General features: G+C 41.1%; 1 protein-coding gene across 8 annotated transcripts in view; it reads right to left on the bottom strand.

Moving 5' to 3' along the window:
- Positions 1 to 84: 84 nt before the first annotated feature.
- Positions 85 to 20,951, bottom strand: part of LOC116688218 (ELKS/RAB6-interacting/CAST family member 2) — a 38,662-nt gene continuing 17,795 nt past the window's right edge. For 2 of the 8 annotated variants that reach the window (XM_032514065.1, XM_032514068.1), the window contains 17 exons: positions 18,721 to 18,876; positions 17,650 to 17,817; positions 17,290 to 17,457; positions 16,049 to 16,186; positions 15,282 to 15,422; positions 14,960 to 15,100; positions 13,746 to 13,781; positions 11,339 to 11,541; positions 10,045 to 10,167; positions 8,461 to 8,472; positions 7,944 to 8,067; positions 7,590 to 7,750; positions 6,224 to 6,371; positions 4,628 to 5,275; positions 4,276 to 4,343; positions 3,966 to 4,149; positions 85 to 3,840 (listed from right to left, as the gene is read on the bottom strand). In XM_032514065.1, coding sequence (XP_032369956.1) covers positions 4,317 to 4,343; positions 4,628 to 5,275; positions 6,224 to 6,371; positions 7,590 to 7,750; positions 7,944 to 8,067; positions 8,461 to 8,472; positions 10,045 to 10,167; positions 11,339 to 11,541; positions 13,746 to 13,781; positions 14,960 to 15,100; positions 15,282 to 15,422; positions 16,049 to 16,186; positions 17,290 to 17,457; positions 17,650 to 17,817; positions 18,721 to 18,876 — 2,394 coding nt within the window. In that variant the 3' untranslated portion in view covers positions 85 to 3,840; positions 3,966 to 4,149; positions 4,276 to 4,316. The remainder of the gene's footprint in view (positions 3,841 to 3,965; positions 4,150 to 4,275; positions 4,344 to 4,627; positions 5,276 to 6,223; positions 6,372 to 7,589; positions 7,751 to 7,943; positions 8,068 to 8,460; positions 8,473 to 10,044; positions 10,168 to 11,338; positions 11,542 to 13,745; positions 13,782 to 14,959; positions 15,101 to 15,281; positions 15,423 to 16,048; positions 16,187 to 17,289; positions 17,458 to 17,649; positions 17,818 to 18,720; positions 18,877 to 20,951) is intronic. The other 6 variants (XM_032514066.1, XM_032514070.1, XM_032514069.1 and 3 more) reach the window with 6 other exon arrangements.

The raw sequence follows: 20,951 nt of genomic DNA, 5'->3' as shown, positions 1-20,951 counted from the left end.
GTTGCATACTTTTATTTGTACTAGAAAACAATTAACTAATCCAATTTAACTGATTTTAACTTTGAGTAGAAATTTGCAAACAGAGACAGAAAGAAAGTCACCTTTATTTGATGGATATAAACAAGCTGGCCAACACTCAATAGTAATATTCTGATACAGCACATACAATAGCAAACTGGGGCACTGAGGACAGCCTCCTATGTTTAAAAAACATAAAACATCACAGAGTATCCATGCTTCATTCAATACTTCAACTGACGCAATCTCGCTTTTTTTCATCTAGGGACTTCCTTTGATAAAGTTCTTTTAAATAGATATTTCTCATTTGCATTCACACACATACACGCATAAGCACACCCATTAAAGCAACTAAAGCAGCTACACACACACACACACACACACACTCTTTCTCTCTCCTCTCTCTCTCTCTCTCTCTCTTCTCTCTTCTGAATAAATTTACACAAGCAACCCCAAAAACATGCTGCACTCTCACAAAACTGCACAGGCTGTCTAATAGGGGGGACACAGTAAGTGAGACACACATCACTCTCAAACACGACATCACACCGTCACAATGCACGATGCAGATGCAAGTAATGAAGAGGAATGATGCTTCATGGGAAATAAGCTCACGTTCACACAAGTAATCATTCAGCATGCTGGACACTCACATTGAACTTGTTCCTAGGTCTTTACTGTACAGTTCAAAACATTTACTTATACAAATAGTACAGTCTCAAACTGGCATATTCCATAAGATGAAACAATAGAAAAAATAAAGCTAACTTAAATACAAAAATGAAGAATAAAAAAGTAAACAATATTAGTTCTGTCAAAACCAAAATGTTTCTGGCATTGGTCACAGTGATTTGTTTAATCCAAAGTTTTCAGCAACATACAGCAAAAGAAAAAAAACCTGTATACAACAATAAAGTGAAAATGTATGTTAGGCTTTTCAGACCTTTTTCTTGAAGGCCTTTGAGAATTATTGGTGGACCTGTAGGCCTTTCAACTCAAGTCTCTCTAAATGGCTGCTTCTAGGCACAGATGCAGACTTGACTTCTTGACTCTACCTCACACTGAATGTGAAGTCAGTCATTCACAACCAGGATTTGTCTTTCATCTAAGCCCAGGAAACCAGCCCCAGCTTCTAAGCCTTTTTGTCTCCTAAACCCTTTTTTCTGACACAACAGTTAAGCAATTGCTCTGCATAGAGAACAGGAGATTATCCTTATATCATCGCTTCCAGTTGGCACATTATGTAAAAATCAGCATGCATGGGCACAATTGAAATGGTTCATGTTTTCTACCATGTAAATCATATATGGTATTTCATGGTAGGAGAACCCCCTACTTCAAGTATTCAGTAGATAAGGACCTGAAAATGGAGGATTCATACTCCGCCCCCCTGATGGTGAAGTGAGAGGATTTTTGCTCCTCTGTCTGTTTGCATTGTCTTCCCTTTTTTCCCCTAAAATCTAAATCAGGACCTTTCTCATAACATTTGTAAACACAAACACAAAAGCTTCACACAATCTGTTAATTCTTGGTCAGTGACAGGAGCTGTAGAGGTTCATATGTGAAGCGGACACATAAAAGGCGATGCATGTATCACCTCGGTTTGTGGATAGATGGGTAGATGGAAAGACATTTATATACAACGATCAACAATTGGCCATATAAGGAAGACACACAAGCACCATGAGGGGAGGGAGAGGAAGTAGGGGATTGTAACAGTCTAATTCAATTTTCCACTATACTGCACCAATGTGTGTTGGTTTTTCTACTTAATCAGCCGTCACGGTCACATATGTTACCACATCTGTTTACAAACGACAACGACGACAAACACGCAAAAGAAATGCATCCTGACAGAGTCACTTAAACCTCCACTTGGATGTTAAACGTGATAGTCCTCACTCACAAGTGCAAGTTTCTGACTGCTGAGTGCAGCAGACATAATCTCATTGCTACTTATGTGAGCTGCAAAGTTCAGTCTTTTTTGTTCAAAGTTGTCACCACAAGCCAAGTGGTGTTCAACTACATGTTTTCACATTGAAGAAAGGAATGTAATAATGTCTTCTGTTCTAGACTTCTAGATAGATTTGGATATACTTCTCTATTTCCCATAAACGGTTCTAAAGCTCTTATATATATATTTTCTTTCTTTTTGGGCTGTCCTGTGTTTTCAGACAGGGAATGTTATTTTCTGCTGAGGGGTTTTCTCACAATGTACAAATCAGAGGAAAATAACACCACTCAACACTCTAAATAAGACATATCTCTGACGTCCAGCCAGTTAGAAAAATAACCATGAAGAAAAAAATCATATATTATCTCTTCAGTTTGAAACGATTTTCTGACCACATATAGACACACTATAGATTTCTCTCTATATGTATAATATATGTATATCTATAATATATGTGTACAGTTTTAACGAGGCACAAGCCACCTTGTTGAGAAGGAGAAAACAAGTCACTATGATTAAGGAGGTCACACAGACTACTGCTGGAAGAGGAGAATTACAAGGGAGAGGAAAGCTGGAGCGTACTGTAAGTCAGAGACTGGGGTGTCAATGGTACAAATAGACCTGCAGGAAAATATCCATTGAACATTCTCCACTTCATAGTCTATAATGTATTTATAGTAGCAGTATTCATAGAGGGAGATCACCTCTGTGTGGGTGTTGAAGTGATCGTTGATCACAAAGCCCCCAAGGTCAAAATGTATGTACAAAGCAGTCTTTACGAGATGGTTTGTGAAGCCCATTGTGGGATCAAGCTCCTTGACTGTAAAAGGACTAAAAGATGCTCTTGAACAGGTCTTCTGACACCATTTAGTTTGAGCACCAGCAGAAGCACCATTAGTAAAAAATCCTGCAACACGGAGGAGGTGCATAGTCTCAGAAACTCAAAATAATCTGACTGATTAATAGTTTCTGACCACTCTCTTGGCCACCCTGATTGGATGGTTAATTACACTTTGACTGATAAATCTGAGTGAGGATGGGAAAATAAAAATGCATTCACTCTGAAATGACATCTGCATAGATTGATTTTTTTTTTTGACTACTGCTGATTAAAATGAGGTAACATGAAGAGAAACATTGATGGCACCCACAGCCTTGAGGCTAAAACAAGCGCAAGAACTGGATGGCCCTGCTCGTGCAGCCAAGGAAACCCCTGATCCTGCAGGCAAAGCTAAAGGCGTACTATCAGTCAGCTCTAAACTCTTCCTTTTACCAACAAGAAATGACAACAAAAAAACACTTGAATCTGGTGTGTGGAAAAAGCAAGTGAAGGGACACTACATCACTTTTAGAAATGCAGAGCATAAGCCTCTTTAGAAATAGATGGTGTTTGGGGCATGTATAAAGGTAAAAAAGAGGTCCATATGTGCCATAAAGGATAAAATCGCTCATCAACATGATCAGATGATTAAAACTACAGAAGAGCCATGTGTCATGAGGGTCATTATAGCCAGGTAGAGGGGTCAGATGGGGGGCCAACCACAGCCAGAGGAGTCAGTCAGGCAGGTGAGACATACAGCAAGACAACCACGATCTTGAATCAGTTACAGGAAGAAGGATGAGGAACAAATACTGGGCTGGCAGACTGTTGGGAGATCACTGCTTGGAGGATCAAGAGGGCATTGTTGGCCTGAAGAGGTTCAGTGTTGAGCTGGTGACAGACAGGTGAAGTGACATGTGTGAGAGCTCTGATGCAGGGCTGCCTTGTTGATAGCATGCTTTGTCCAAGCAAAACTTTGATACATCTGTCTCCCCATCGGCATCAACATGTGTCCCATTCCTTCCAATTAAGTCCTGTATCTGTGATTCTGTCAGAGGAAGTAGATGACCCAGAAAATGAAGAAGAACATCACTGCCATATGGAAATTTGTTTTTAATATACATTACGTTATAATACATTGTGTGTGTCCTAATATGAAATGTTTGAAATCACCTGCTCAGCTGTCAGTCTCCCCGCATGACCTTGACACCTGAGTGCCTCCTCCTTTCCCCCGGAAAATAAACAAAAGGTCCCATTGCTGAGTGTTGATTGAGTGGAGGTAATATATGTTCGTCCGGGTACTATAGTGTTTCAACATCATGGCATGGCTGTGCTCCTCCTGTAGTGACTGAATCATCTGAATGTGAGAGATAACAAAATACAAAAATCCAGATGTCACACAGCTGTTTCTATTGTTATGAAATATAGCAGACACTGCAGGCAGAGAGAATTATGAAGTGGAAAAGTTTCAAACATATCTCACCCCTCAAAACAATATAAGAACTTTGGTTGTCGCAGCACATATCATGCCCAAATGCCCTCGTCGTCATCCTGTTAAAGGCAGTGTTACAGGCCACCAGCAGCAATATGCATGGAGGAAAGAAAGCAGACAGAAGCTGGAGTAACTGCTGATCAAAAGACATCACTGGAACAGCAGGCATGCAATAGAAAAATAAGCATTTAAAACGTTTACATGTAAAAGAAAGCATCAGAGAATATATTAATGTAGTAAAGTAGTAAAGTAGTAAAGTAGTAAAGTACTGTATTGTCAATGATTTTCCAGGGTTACACTTTGATCGGTGAATTGTTGGGATTTAAATAAAATTACATCTAACCTGGTCCTGGGCAGGGCGGTGACCAGCATGTGGGGGTCCTCGGGCCGGCCCACCACGATGATGGGGCGATGGGTGGCGTGGATGCTGGCCATGGTGCGGGTGCTGAGGGTGTTGAGGGTGTTGAGGATGTTGAGGGTGTTGGGGGTGCTGGGGATGTGGATGTTGGGGGTGGGGTCCTTGTTGGGGAGCGCCGTGTGGGTGCTGAGGGTGAGGGTGTTGTGGAGGGGGGTGTGCGTGTGGGTGCTGTGGAGGATGCTGCGGGTGCTGTTGGTGAGGGTGTTGGGGCTGTGGGGGCCGTGGGTGCTGTTGGTGCTGGGGAGGTGGTTGGGGGTGCTGAGCGTGTTGCTGGGGGTGCTGGGGGTGAGGAGGGTGAGGGTATTGGGGTTGTGGCTGCTGTGGGTGTGGGTGCTGTTGAGGGGCCTGTGGGTGCTGCGGGTGCATGGTGTGTGGATATGGAGTCTGCTGGGCGTGGGGGGCGTGGGGAGCGTGGGGAGCGTGGGGAGCGTGGGGGTACTGCGGCTGGGGCTGGGGCTGGGGCTGAGGTTGAGGCTGAGCATGTGGAGGCTGAGGCTGAGGGTGGTGAGGACCATGTGGATGATATTGCTCATCTTCGTAGTTGTCGGCTATCAGCTTCATTCTGCTTTGTGTCTTTAGAAAGAGGAAACTGGTTAGTGCATGATGATCTGCAGCTGTTAAAAAGAACATCAAATGAGTTTATGATGGGATGAAGTACATATTTTCAGTATATGTTGGTTGACGTTGAACAGTAATACCTAACAATGTGATAGAATCCAGTGCAATAGCCATGAAACCAGCACTGAGGTTTATACTTTTCTTTTTTTTCTCAGACTTCAGCTGTGATTTCATTTCTGTAGTCAATTTGAAGGTCATTGTGATTTTGTTTAGAAAATACACAATTAAAGATTCAACACTTTGGGAAATAACCTCATTCACTGTTGATACCACTCTTACATCTGTACACTAAATACGAAGTTACAGTTAGCAGCCGATAAACTTACAGAATGTAGTAGGGCATTTGTGGTAAGAGCTCCACAAATGTAGAACAATCTTCCATTGGGAACCAGACAAGCTACCTCAGTATCCTCTTTTTAAAGTTATTTAAGACATGACTTGAAAGCAAAAACATTCCAGACTCAAATTTTGACCTGGTACACACACCGTGAATATTACATTTTTAGGCCTCTGCACTGAATGGATTTGACCTCAGCTATGCATATGAACACTGCCTTGATAGGAAACTATCAAAGCTAATAATAATTGTCAGGTTAATTGGCCAGAAAAGAGAAGCATGGCAATTTGCAAACTAGACCGTGTAACTTGAGATGGACCTGTGTGGAAGAGTTAGACTTGACTTGCCCTTAAAAACAGCCCTGCCTCAAACAGCAGAAAGAGACACATTTGGGGAAAAACTAAAGTAGAAAAAATGATTAGTGGCCATGTGTGAGGACCACCCCCTGTAGATGAAATGGAAAAAAGGGCTAGTTGCAGCTACATTTTTATTTTTGATTAATGTTGTCTTGGCAATCAGCTACAGTGCAGACAGAATTTTCCTTGACATTGTGCTGCAGTACTAACATGTTGTTTGAGCTGGTGCATCAGTTTGTCGCGCTCCCTCTTGAGGGCCAGCACCTCCTCCTGGGTCTTCTTTTTATTGGAGGCCGACAGTTCCAGCAGTGCAATATTTGCATCTTTCTCACTGATGGCTGCCAGCAGAGCTTGTTGCCTGAAGAAGAAAAACCTTATGGCATCAGCATTTATATTCTATAAAATAGGAACAACATTTAAGAAATGGTATGTAGTTCATTTAAAGTGCTCATATTATGCTCACTTTCAGGTTCATAATTGTATTTAGAGGTTCAGAAAAGGTTTATATTGTTTAATTTTCAAAACATACCATATTTCTTTGTTTCTCCTCTTTTCACCCTGTGTTGAGCTTTCTGTTTTAGCTACAGAGAGTGACACACTTCTGTTCCAACTGGGAGTATTGTTGCAATGAGTCTTTGTTTAGACAGCAAATAATTTATTTACAATAAGGGAATACGTTACAGATGCATTGTTGTATTAAAAGTGTAACGGTAACTTAGTCTACTTTGGATGGATCATGAGCTAAACCGGGTATCACTGTCAATGTGTCAGGAGCCAAAGCATTAAGAGATTGTTGTAGCAACCAACGTAATAATATCTTCATATAGCGCATTTTCATAAAACCCAAGGACGCGCCACACAAGTACAGTGGGACAATAAAAAAATTGTAGGCCAACACAAACATAGACTGAAAAGAAATAAAACCTTTCCTTTTTTTTCAGTGATGGTCCTGCCCCAGTATTTGCCATAACTACAACAGATAACTTCTAAAATGAAATTAAAATACTATTAGGCCTATATAAAGATATCTCCTGCTACCCTTTACCTGGCTGGATTACACAGGCTTTTTTGGTGTTACGCCAAAATCTGTGACCCATCAGAATGTTTGACTGCGAGCTGGTTTGCCTGCCGTGAATCTTTATGTGACTTTGCGGGGGAAATCGGACCCTAGAAGAGGCACTAATAAAAACTATTTAAAAGGGCATTTTTTTTACTCTAAGTGTCCTTGATGTTACAGATCATTTATGATCATCCAATGAAAAATTACACAGTTTCAGAAACATTTAAAAATTGCACGTAGTTACTTTAACTACATCAATGTCAAATGCTGTTTAAGTGCAAGTAAAACTATGTAGCCAGGGCTAATAGGACTTTGAATTGGTCTAAAATTAGTCATGAACTGCATGCCCTGTCCCCCCCCCCCCCCAAATGAATTCAGAACTTTATTTGGTTGATAGTTTAGAGATAATTTTCCAAACAAGAAATTAATCCATGCTTTAGTCAGCAACACACCAAGATAAGTAAAATGATGGGCTGTCTTTGTGAGGCTGACATCAATTGTCAGGATGGCACTAACTTCATCTCCAGTATCTCCTCCAGCTGTTTCCTGCGCTCCTGTCTCATGTTGGTGAGATGGCCGTCCCTCTCCTGCAGTGACTGCTGTGTAGAGGAGAGACGCTGCTTGGTGGAATCCAACTCCTGCCTTGTCCTTTCCAGTGTGTTCATCAGCTCTTCCAACTGCATTATATGTGTCCCCACACCAAATGTATAAATAAGACACACAGATATAGACATGTAGACATTTTTCATTAATAAATATTCTCAGCTAAAACTGATGCAGTCCAACACAAGAGTCCTACAATAAATCCCACCTTCATGAAGGTTAAAATAAACTGGCAACTAAGTGTATTTCTCAAGAGTAAATTTGCACCTTTACATGGTGGCCACTGTCCATGGAGCTGTCCTTACGAGGATCTTGTCCTAAGCCTTTCTTGTCCCCTTGTGGTCCCAGTTTGATATTTGGACCCTTCTTAGTCAGGTCTTTGCCTCCTTGTCTGTAAAAAACACACCAATTTAAGAGCATTTCCAAGAGAATAATTTTTCTGAATTCCATTCTGTAGTTGCTGTACCATTTATCTATTGGGGCAATAATGTTAGGAAGTAATTAGTTGTGTGAGTATGGTACAATATATTCCCACATATCACAACAAAAAACATGAAACACAAACAAGGAGAACAAGTGTAGTGTAATGGACAATCATGTCTTGTTTCAAAATGTTACCAATCAGATTACCAGGACAGCAAAAAGACATGAGCATCACAGATGAATTGATAGCTTCATGTTACGTATCATGACACTGCTGAAATGACTCACAGATTTAAGCACCAGGGTTAGGATGGATATAGGTTGAGATGGGTGCGCAATGGGGGAGAGGGGCATGACTTACCTGGGAGCTAAACTGCAGATGGGGAGAGGAAGAGATAGAAGAGAAGGGGATGACAGGACAAGTGAAGGAGACATTGGAAGCAGCAGACAAGAGCACACAAAGGAAAAAGTAAAACAAAAAGAGACATTAGAACCAGAACATAAAGAAGTAACCACAAAAACAATACAGAAGACCCAGAGGAGATCACAGTGTGTTCATTGTCAAACAACATGGGAGATTAGAGAGGCGCCTGTGACAGCCGCTGCTCTGCAGCCTGACACAGCTAATGCAGGATGCACCTTCTCTGAAAACAAGGAACCATGTGCATCTGCTGGCAAGCCTGGGAATGGCAGACATGCAGTCAGACAGGCAAAAGTCAGCAGGGAAAAAAGGAGGAAGACAGGTCTGAGTGCCGAGCAAAAGGAGAGGAAAGCCAAGAGGGGTTGGACCGAGAGAAAGAGTGAGCTAGTGAGAGAATTAGTTATGGATGCAGGGTTTTTCAGACAGAAGAGACCCAACTGAACTGACAAACTTCAAGATGGAGGGTTCAGTTCTGACCCTACCTACTACAGCATCTCACTCACAGAGAGCGTGTAGACCTGGAGCACAGCAGCCCTATTCATGCAGGCCACTAGGTTGATCATTTCTCTTTAGTATCTGGTAGAGCAAGCTAAGCAGGGCGTGGTGGGGCAGGAAGGTGGGCACCAGGAAAAGAACACTAGAAGAGAGACGGGCTGTCAGGTGATGTTACTGGTGATGGTGATTAGAAGGTGAAAGTTACAGAGGATGAGGGTGATGTAGGATGAGGTGGGCAGATGGGTGAATGGAATGAACAGGGGAAGCATGCTCATGGCAGGAGGAAGCCACAGCTTTAAGGACAGAAACTTAATACGTTTCAAAAAACAGCCAACACCACAAAAATACACACAAACATGTATGTGTGTCTGTAAGTGTGTTAGTGAGCATATGTGCTCTAAGATACTTTAACATAGGACACTGAGCGACAAAAAGTACAATACAGTCAACTAAAATGGATGAAAAAAGCGTGAGCAGTTGGGAAAATCATGCCGAGAAAACTGCTTCTAATGCAGAATATCATGTATTATTTACAATATTCTTTAGTAGTATACAAGTACAAATTTTGGGGCTCTTTTACTGTGTAACTAAAATTTGGTTGTTAGTTTGCTATATCCTTGGTGCAATTGGTTTAATTGTGTGACTTTACCATGCATCATTACAGAAACACAACAGAAACCCCAGCATGAAGTTACGTCTACTCTAAATCAAAGAAACACCACATAATTATGAGCATCTGTACATATATTGCAAAAATTATGACCTGAAGTTTTGTACTCGTGAGCTGGCTGAGCAAACACATGCTGCACAAATAAAAGCAAACCAGGAATCCAGGGATCTTTGTATCATGTGTATGAGTACAGCAATAACACCTAAATACAGAGCCTGCCACTCTGATACAAAGATATGTGGATCCTTCAGACAGCAGGCAGACCCAGGCACACAGGTGAAACCAGATGCAGATACAGCAGTTGCAGTTGGAGACTTTAACCACACATCCGAGCTGAAGTGCCAGGGCAGAGCACTCACTTTCCCAGGAAATCCCACACCATGCCCCCTATCTGTTGGGGGGCAGTGGACACAGAAGGGAGTGGGTCAGGGGGGGCTCTGCCACCGGGACGAGGGGTGGGGCAAGGGGCAGAGGGAGGGGGGCTGGTACCAGGGGGCACAACAGGAAAGAAGTTGCATGGGAGATGGAGAAAAGATTTTAAAAACAGAATCAGATTGGAGAAAGGAAAGACAAAAGGAGATTTGAGACCAAAGTTGAAAATGATCAATGATCATGAGCAAAGGGTGATGAAATGAACAGGTGGGCATGAAACAGAAGATAGAAAGAGGAAAGGGACAGAAAAAAAGAGGGTATAGATGGCAAAAAAGGACAAGAACACTTAATTACTCAAACACCACTAACAAATAAGAATGACACAGAAACGAAAAGGCCCCTTAATAATTAGCTGGGAAGGAACAATAGAACTCGTTCTAAGTGGTGGGTCTGGGACTCTTTAAATTGCAGGGCAAGGACAAGGGGCTGTTATTGGCAGACAGTGCTCATGTGTCTTTCTCAGTCCATACAGTCTTTGTCTCATCAGTTTAAATTCATTCCAGTTGAATGACGTTGGTCTCCTCCATTATCATACCAAGCTCTGAGAGACTCTGAACCACATACTGCACTAAGAGGTGAGCCAAGAGCTGATGAGGCCACCAGTTTTATTTATGTGGTCTACTAACTGAAATCAGTTTGACCGACTACATTTAGGGGGAGACTGAGTGGTACTTGTGTTCTTACATCACATCTAACATGGGGTCACAACTTTTACAGAGTAAGGAGTAAGTGAAAGAGTTTACATTGATAAACCAGCTCATCCCATTTTTGACGACATCTACTGTAGTTTTTCTTCCTATCATATATGGATATATGACAATAGAAAAAAGAGGATATATAAAAATACAATGGAGATGTTTATTTTTTTCTTCTCATGTGTGGGTTTCTCTCTTTGCTGTATCTTGTTTTGTTATATATTGTATGTTTGTATGAATCTCTTGGTTCAGAGCTGACAGTTTTTTTTTACTCACAGTTTGTCTTCCTATCAAGTTTGAATGAACTTTTTGTGAGTAGCTTTGGACAAAAGTGTCTGCCAAACTGATGTCATGTAATAAAGTAACAATTCTTCCAAAGTAGAAAACACTCATTATTTATATGTAACACTAGTACTAAACAATATATACTTTATGATGAAAGGGAGTAATCACATCAGGGTAAACCGAAGGTTAAGATGTCTTTGAATACTTTAACTAACTTGTTGAGACAATCAGATTCAATTACCTTTCCAACTCAGCGATCTTCTTGTCCTTGTCATTCTTTTCAGTCTCCACCTCTCGCAGAATGTCCAGGAGTCTCTCCACCTCCGTCTGAGCCTTGTTGGCCTCGTCCTTGTAGTAGCTCACCTCCTTCTCCAGCAGCTTCACTCGGTCCACATACTCCGGGGTGCCTCTGGGGCCGGACTGCAGCTCCACCTCATGGGCCTTCTGAATCCACGTGCCAGGGAAAGACACAAACAAACAGACATGCACACACCCAAAGATACACTCCATTAACATTATAATATCAACACAACCATGCACTACAGCACAGAATGTTTTACTGCCCATGGAAGAGAGATACATACAGTACATTGCAGTCCATCAATGTCTTATAATAACCACTCCCCTTGCTCTCTCGCTCTCTTTCTGAATAAATAAAGCAGAGTAAAATGTTGTGGACAAGCCAAGGGCATCATTACTGGTGCTGGCTCATTAGCTTCAACAGAGCTATTATTTAGCTCCATTTAACAGCCCTCTGAGACTCCCAGTCACTTGGCACACTTGGCGAGTATGCAGAATACAGGACTGTGTATGTGTGTGATTGTGCAGCAATCCAACAAATCAGTGGCAGTGAAATGCTAAATCCTGATCCTGCATCTTTGCTTATCTGTCACAAACTAATCAATGCTTTACTGCTCACTAATCTCGCCATTGTTGCAACAGTTTGTAACTCTCCATGAAGTACATTACAGTGGTACACATCACCCTCTAGACAATATGCAGCCACACATGTCAACACAAGTCGCAAGAGTGCAAGAGTTGTACAGAGCCAGAGAGCATCCACCAAAACAGTGCAGTGATCTCAGACCACGGCTGATACCTCAGCTAACCGCACCACACTGAGACGAAGGAAAAGCGTGGCAACACTGACAGTGACAACATGCAACAAAGGTCGACCATGTCATGCAAACCCAACAAAGCTGCACAGTCTTTGTGATTGTCAGTCAACAGAATGGAGAAACAGAAGCAACAGGGACCAAGGAAATCTGTCAGCTAAAATAAGTTTCATATTTTAAGCATGAGGAGCGATGTTAGGATTTAACTTGTGGAAGATTTTTCTCAATGATTCAAATTGTAAATATACATAGAGTTATTTAAGATCCACGAAACAATGTGGAAGTATATCAAAAATATGTTATTGGACAGATACATTTGACTCCATTCAGCCTGTGGTTTTAAATGTGGATTTTGATGTGAGCATTATACTAAAAATGGAGTCTAAAGTATGAGCTTGGTTGTAGGAACTCCACTGCATAATGGCTTTTTTTCATTATTTTATTTACCTGATTTCTTTCTGTTTTGATTCATCCACTGTTTCTTTGATATATTGTATTTATTCATAAAAGTATCAAAATAAATTACCTCAGGATAATTAAAGCGTTTCTTGTTTTGCACCTGCAACTTTATTAAGCTCCACAAAAAAGCATCAGTATGCTATACATACAAATGAGAAAAATATCAAATTTCGCTATCAGCTTTAAAAATTGATAACACTGCGTCCCTTGAAAAAATTTAAAGAATGACTTAGACATTTACTGGGATCCTAAAAAACACAGAATTTGATTCTGTTAATGACAAACAAAATTGTACTAATGCAAATCATTTCTCTGTTATCCTCAAACTTAATTCAGTAACAAGAGAAAAAGATGGAAAAGGTTTGGCTTCACAGTTCATTCCAGGGATGTAGGTTTCAAAACAAATGAGAAACTGGAAGTCAACCCCAGGCCATGACCTTTATCTTTCATTACATACTGTACAGTATCTGAGTAGCCTTTGGGCAATGATTGATGCTCAATGTGGATTTGGGCCTTTAGAACTAAAATTGTGAGCTGCATTTCCCATGAGTGCTTGCATGACAAAACACAGGTGTTAGTTCTGGGAGATCACACATCTAATGAAGGTCTATTGATGGAAGACTTTGCCTCATCTTTAAATTCTTGTATTGGAAGTATGTGTGCAGAGCCTTTGTCTCTAATGTGCCAGGGTTATGATAAGGACAAATTTTGTAGTTAACGTAATTACAGACAAACAAACTACAGAGCCAAAATTATAAAGTTCAGAATAAAAAGATTTACTGTCTAATTCCAACTGAACAAATAAAGTGAACTTAACTTGAAATACTGTATATGTAGCACCAGTTTCACCACGTTTCACAAACAGTGGCAGAATGAGTACATTGCACAGGGTGCAGTATAAGAATCATTATATTAGTACAGTGCGATGATCAACATGCATCTGGGTGGCTAGTGTGGTGAATTAAGAACCTGTGCTGGGGGCTGGCATGATCACCATCTAGCATGTTTCAAAAAGTTATCAGTGGTCCTCATGCTTTCAATATGTGCCTCAGAAAGCTCAAGAGAGGGACTTACAGGATTGTTCATGTGACTGAATAGCTGCTCAGCTTGCTACATTGCAAACGAAGGGGTTGAGGAAGGGAATGGGGCAGGAGAGTTAGGATTTAGTTTAGTAGACAGGAGAGAACAGCAGCATCACATGTTACAATACATGTTCGACAGAGCAGTAACATAGTCTCAGTACAGCACATGTTGTTACATGTTAAGGGCAACACATAACTGACAAATGTAGAGGAAACAGACACAGGGATAGTCTGAGGGTTATGGAGTAGGAGGAGGCAGAGGAGGGTATTTAATGGACTGTCTGCCCCTGCAGCAGCCTAACAAAGCAGTGCAGTGCAGCCCGTTACAGGAGAGAAAGCATGATGGTAGCCATTATCCTAATTAACGGTGTTTTATATAAGGCAGGTTCACGCTTTGGGTTCAGTCGGGATTACGGTGATATTTACAGATAAGGAATTAGCTTAATAAAGAACAACGGGTATTCACAGTTTTTCACCTTGTTTTATATATAATATATATATATATATATATATATATATATATATTATATGCATAATGGAAAAAAGTGTGTTCTGTTGAGTAATTTGAGATTAGCCATGTCCAAACTGTCCTCCATGAAAATAACACATAATGCAGGAGTTGCAAAATATATGAAAAAACACCAAACTCTTTCTCACTCAAAGAATAAAAGGAATAGTTCACAATTTGTGAAGTCTATAACTACTTAATAGTTTCCATCCAAGTGTGCACTGGACACACAGTGAGACAATTATTTTCTTCACAGTGGACACACAAGCTTTGGTTTATATCGATTGTTCAGTGCAATTACAATGAAGGACATCTGTACAGTCTTAATTTCCGGGCAGACAAGCTCTCCAAAGTTCAGTCAGAATTGAAACATCTATCATGAAAAATTAAAGTGTATTGGCGACTAAAATAGGCCATTTCTATCGTGGACCTTTTTCCTATTTCATAACAAGAATAAAGCATATATTTGTATGTCTGAAACAGGATAAGAGTTTCCTAATGCTTTCAGTTGAGTGTTTTTCTTAACTATTTTATTACTATTTTTTGTGTGTGCCCTGAATAAGAACTATGTAATATGTGAATTATTTTTATAACTAATTGCTAAATATGGATCTAGGTTCAAAATTAGAAAATATTTGTTTCTCAAAATATACACATTTTCCTGATGAGTAATTCTTCTCTGTGAAACGCACACCTACCTTCTGCAACTGCGTCTCCAACTTACTACACTCCTCTTTTTTCTGCTCAATGGCGATCTCCAGTGACTTGAGCTTTGAATCCTTCTTGAGGCCAGAGGATGCCAGGGATGAAGCATGTTCTTTTAAATCGATGAGACTGGACTGCAGGTAGACAGACAGTACAGACAGCAGTGCCACAGCTTAAATGTCATATAAAGGCCTACTGAAAGAAGGAGGAAATATAGAAATATAAAGGCACACCATGTGTACAACATGCAGCCTTGTAGACACACCCTATACACGCTTTCAAAAAAATCTCTTTGCTCCATGCATAATCACTGACCTCTTTCTCTGTTAATTCTATCTGCAGGCTGTTGACCTTCTCCTTCAAATCCTTGTTATCCTTCTTATAGGAGTCTACTTCTTCCAGACGTTCTCTGTCTTCCCTCTCCCTTTGGTCCTTTAAACGCTCTATTATCCTCTCCTAACACACACACACACACACACACACACACTCACACATTATTACTTTTTTATTTAGTAGCTCATGTTTTTCTGAAATATTTCTGCTCATTTTCAAAAGTTTCTGCAGATTTAAAATATAACTTATCAAAAATTCCACTTGCCCTAAAAGTCTGCTGTGCATAATGTTATTGCTCTGCTGACACTGTATGGTCTCTCCTTCAGACCATGTGACAGACACAGAGTCCCGTTTGGAACAGGTCTGCTTCAAAGCTCTGTGTATTTGTGCCAAAACACCACAAGCAGAGGGGCCGTGCACTGGGCACAGGGCGTCTTTGGAGGCGGGCTGTATGTGGCCCACCCAATCAGAAGCTAGAAACTGTACTGGTATTTTCTTTGCTATTTTCTTCCATTGGCTGGACACATTTTCTTAACATTTGATTGGGTGGGCAAGATGCACATTTGGGTGGGCTGAGCCCACTCTAGCCCCTAGCTAAAGCCAGCCTTGAGTGGGACAGACATTTACTGTATGCTCTCATTAAAATGACCTACCAAAGAGGAAACATGATTTAGTCAGGCAGCGGCTGTTCGCATCCCAACTGTGAAATATCATTGCATCCATTGTAATGCCTTAGTGCTTTACCATACCTTCTCTGACAGAGCCTCCTCCAGGGTGGCCAGGGCAGTGTCTGTGTTACTGGAGTCGGTCTGCAGAGACTTAACCCTGTCCTTTAGGTTCCCAAGTTGCTTGTCCTTGTCCCGCAGCTGCTCCTGCAGGTTCTCAATCTTTCAAAGGCAGGGCAGGGGAGAGGAAAAAAGCAAAGAAGCATGATCTCACAAGCAGAGCAGTATATGTACCAGATCAGTTGGTGTAATAGCTACCCTTGAAGATTACAAAAGTCTTTGAAGATAAATACCCTCTACAGACAACATCATGTTCATGTTCATAAATGTGCTGGGGCTTTACAACAAAGCATTTTCCATTTCAAGAAAAACTTCAAAACTAAAAACTGTTTAAGAAGTAGAATAAAGAGTAGAACGGAATATAAAATCCATCTGTGAGAAATTAGGAATTGTGCATTACATAAGAATGTAAAACAACTATTTAAAGACAGTGAATGTGTGCACTTATCTCATATACAGTATTATATGATTGACACAACAGAGAAACTAAACCAAATAACGACATCACGAGAAAACAGAGATTTTGAAATCACAAGAGATGAAAGCAAGAGATAAAAGTGGATGGATCAGGGATAGGAGGTGTGATAGAACAAGAGATGAGAGAAAAAAAACAAATGGAATGGTTGAGCAGGTCAGAGTGAGAGAGGGAGTAACACTCTGTGAGTATTTATAGCACACACAGACACACAGACACACACACACACACACACACACACACACACACACACACGCACACACACACACACACACACACACACACACACACACACCACACACACACAACACACACACACACACTAGAGGCAGTGGAACAGAAATATCTTCTGGCTTGTCTTTCTATGGACACTTTCCCCCTGAGAGCAAAATACACTCTCTCACTCTTAATAACCACTCTTGCTTTGTATTTTCACAGAGTGACTGGTTTAGTCCAGGACACAAGACTCTGACAAAACAACTTGCTCCACTCATCGCTTATTTTAAATTTCAAATTACATCTGGAGTACACCGACATAGACCTCCACCTACACCATAGTTTGGTGTAACCGATAAATATTTCAACAATACCTCAGAGTATGCAAAGTGAATGGCTTGGACAATTTTTCTAACACTTTCCTCAGTTTGTATTCCCACCCTTCGACTTTAAAACTCCATTCATCCCTTTCTACATCCTAAATGGGAAGGCTTTTTTCAACTCTGATTCTAACCTTCTTCTGCAGGACATTGATCTTCCTTTCTTTAACCTCGAGCATGTCCTTCATGTCCCTGATTTCTCCAGCGAGAGTGCCCTTCTCTTCCGTCAAGTCCTGCAGCTGCTTGGTTTTCTTGTTTAGGAAGGATTCTTTCTCCTCCAGTCGCAGACGTAGAGCATCCACCTGACACCAAAAACACACACTGTGAGTCTACTTTAAATAAAAGAATTTTACATAATGTGGACTTGACTGTAATTGAGGCTCAAGGCAAGCCTATTATTTGTTTGACTTGGAGTATGAAAATGCTTGTGAGAGTGTATTGTTAGACTTATTTACTGTATGTGTACAAACAAGTTAAGGTTTTTTTCGTATTACCTCTGTTTGCAGGATGGCAGCACGTTGCTCCTTGGCAGTGAGAGACTCTTTGAGCACCTCGATATGCTGTTTGCAGTCTGAGTTCTGGTTGTTGAGGGTTTCTAGTTTTGTCTGCAGAGCCAGAAGCTCTGACTCCTTCTTTGACAACTCCTGCTTCAGCTGGTCAATCTACGGACATGTGGAACATCCATTTGCACGAGCAATGTAATGTTTTACCATCACAACACACTTGCATTTGTGTGTGTGTGTGTGTGTGTGTGTGACAGAGATAAAGAGTGAGAAACCTCTTTTTACCAAACAGTCAGTATGGCTTTTGCACTATTTTAATCAATGCATTATTTCATTAAAAATTAAGTTGGACCAACTCCCCTGCATTCATCATATATTATACATCATCTCTATTCATGATTGATGAAAAGAGGTCTAAAAATAGAATAACAAAACTGTGGCTGGTCTACGCCTTGTTGACTAAAGTGAGGAGCGGTATGTAAACACAGAGTCCAAAGTGACATACAAGCCCCAGAGAGCAGCTGTACACCTTGATGTGATCCCAGATTTTAGGTAGCTCCACTGCTGTCTTGGCAGTGTAGCTCTTACTATTAAAACATAAGTTATGATGAAATCATGGAGCATTGACTGATAGAAACACTGACTGGTTGGTCAGTTGGTCCTATGAATCCAAATCTATTACTCTGGGAAAACGTAGACTTCACTCTTTGAACAGAATGTAAATCAAAATTGTTAGTTGGCGGCAGAATAATGAAGTAACACGCTTTTGTATGTAATTAAGGAAAAGTTGATTATTTTATTAGCAGCATGTGTTTGCTGATTTTGCTATTTTTGTATTCTTGACACTGAGCTCTTGAAAAAAACAACCAGCGATAGTTGCCAAGAGGACACTTTGCTGATGACACTAAATGCTAAAGCAGCTAAATTAAGAGACACATCGGCTTCATTTAGTATTCTCCTCTCTGCAGTGGTCTATCTGTACCCCAACCAACTCAATTGTGGTTTTTTTAAGCCATTATTTCACAGGATCTGTCTTTCATGCATGGTGCAGACGGTATCTACCTTGTTCTTCATAAACTTAGAGTGGTTCTTATAGACCTCCATCTGTTTGATTTCCTCCTCTCTGTCTTCTGTGTTCAGTAAGCCGTTTGCCTTCAGCATTTGTATCTCATCCTCCAGATCCCGAATGTTGCGCTCCAAAGAGGCAATTTTGGTGTCCTGCACACAAACAGGCAGAGGAGACACACCTCAAAATCCAGACTGGCATGTCCACAAGTTGCATGCTGCAGATAAACCTGAATCAGAGATGAGAGTCTAGAAGAGACAGAAAAACTAAAAGATATAGAGAAACTAAAAAACAGTGCGAGTGAGAAAGTGATAAGGCGAGATAGAGAGAGACTGGCAGAAGCTCTTTGATGTAGCTGAGGGCAAGTGCAGTATCTTTTGGTGAAACCAGAAGCTTTCTATCCAGCTCCTTGCAGCCACTCAGAGGATTAATCACCATTGGAAAATATTGAGCACACATCCAGCATGGAGAGATCAGCTAGAACCAGAGAGAAATGTGCAGAGCGACAGGAAGAAAAGTAACAAGCCTTAGCGTTTGCTGTAGTTGCTTGCAGATCAATGCAGAATCCAGTCTCTGGACTGCGACTGCGAGTGCAGCTTAAGCTTCACAGCTTTTTAAATAAATAATACAACGTCTTTAACATTAGCCATGGTCCATCTCCCTCTCCAACAGAGCATCAAACAACCTTGTTCCTTCCTGCCATTCTCTCTTTTGTGTCTCCTTCTTTTCTCCAAGTGGCTCTGAACTTGTGAACTTGTGGCCATTAGCAGGGTCAGTCACAGCCCGCTGCAGAGAAACATGGGAAATATATCGTGATGACGAATGATAGACTATCCACAAAGGAAGGATCTGAGGGGTTAATGCATGAGCACTGCACATGTACATGCACTTCGCCCTGCCGCTGCATCTCACTTCTCCATGTTACAAGGCAAACATAAATGAACTAACATTGCTGCAATAGATACAAGACACCGTACCTTCAAAGGAGGAAGATTTTATTCCATCCGCATGTAATCACTGGTACATCGACCTGGTCAGTAAATCTTGGTCTTAATTTCTTATTCCTTGCCTCTGTGTGTATCTCTTTCTATCTATCTCCCTGCATACTGCCTTCTCGCTGTCATAAACAACCACACCTGTTTCCATGGTAGCAGCAGGCAGGCTATATACTGTGCACGGTCTCTGGTGAGTGAGGAGAAGAGGGCGGGAGGAATGTAAGGGAGTCGGGGCGGGAGGATTATTCGTGCTTCAGCATCAGCATCAACACAGCAGAGGGAGAGAAGAGAGGGGAGAGATGCAGGGTCTTCCTGCACAGCACAGGAGACGGAGGCGGGTCTTCCCTCGCTCTGTATGCAAATCAACAGGATCCTGGAGCACAGATGGAAGGCTGGGGCCTGCACAGTGCAGATCCAGCCGAGTGAAAGGGGCTGTGTCAGCTCAGCGATGATGTCATGATTTATTTTGAGGAAGTGATGTCAGGCCTCTGCAGTGAGGCTGGCAAAGTGTACAGCCATACAACACTTGTTGTACAATTCAGCAGTACAACAAGTACTGATCTAAATATTATAACTGCATGGTACATATTTGCATGTTGCAGCTGTATGGGTTTAAAAAAATGTAATATGGATGTAAAATGTAATTTGCTTGAGCAGAAGGCTAAAGGCAACTACAGTTGATGGTGATGGGTGGGGTCTCTAAAACTGCAGTCTTATCTTCTTAAATATTTTCTAATGTAATATGAATGTTTGTCCTAATATTTAAATGGCCGTTAAGTTCCCATGAAGCCCTTACGTTAAATAAAAAATATCACTGTTATATTTTGTGTGAATGATTCAAATGCAAGATGCCATTTTATAACTTGCATGACACATTTAAATATCTTCTGCATCATTTAATACACATTAGAAGTCTTCAAAACCTCTTGAGTGAAAATTTAATTAAAGAGTTAACTATTACATTTAAATATGTCATTGCTGCTCATTAAACAAGAGTGATGCAGCTTGGCATGACTGGCTGCTGCACGTCTTCTGCGAGCGAGCAGTGACGTTGAACAGTAATATTGATTGTTGTTGATGTTTACACAACTGCTTTGTGAGCAGTGTGTCTGCGTGTGAGCGAGAGATGGGGAGATGTACCAGTGTGTTTACTATTGACTCAGCTGATGATCCTCACAATAACAACAATAGATTCAGAACAGTTGAACACACACCAGGGCCTTGTTTAGACA

The sequence above is a fragment of the Etheostoma spectabile genome, chromosome 4 (genome assembly GCF_008692095.1).
Source record: "Etheostoma spectabile isolate EspeVRDwgs_2016 chromosome 4, UIUC_Espe_1.0, whole genome shotgun sequence".
NCBI lineage: Eukaryota > Metazoa > Chordata > Actinopteri > Perciformes > Percidae > Etheostoma > Etheostoma spectabile.
Note: the sequence above shows the minus strand (reverse complement) of the source record. Positions and strands in the feature narration are given on the sequence as shown.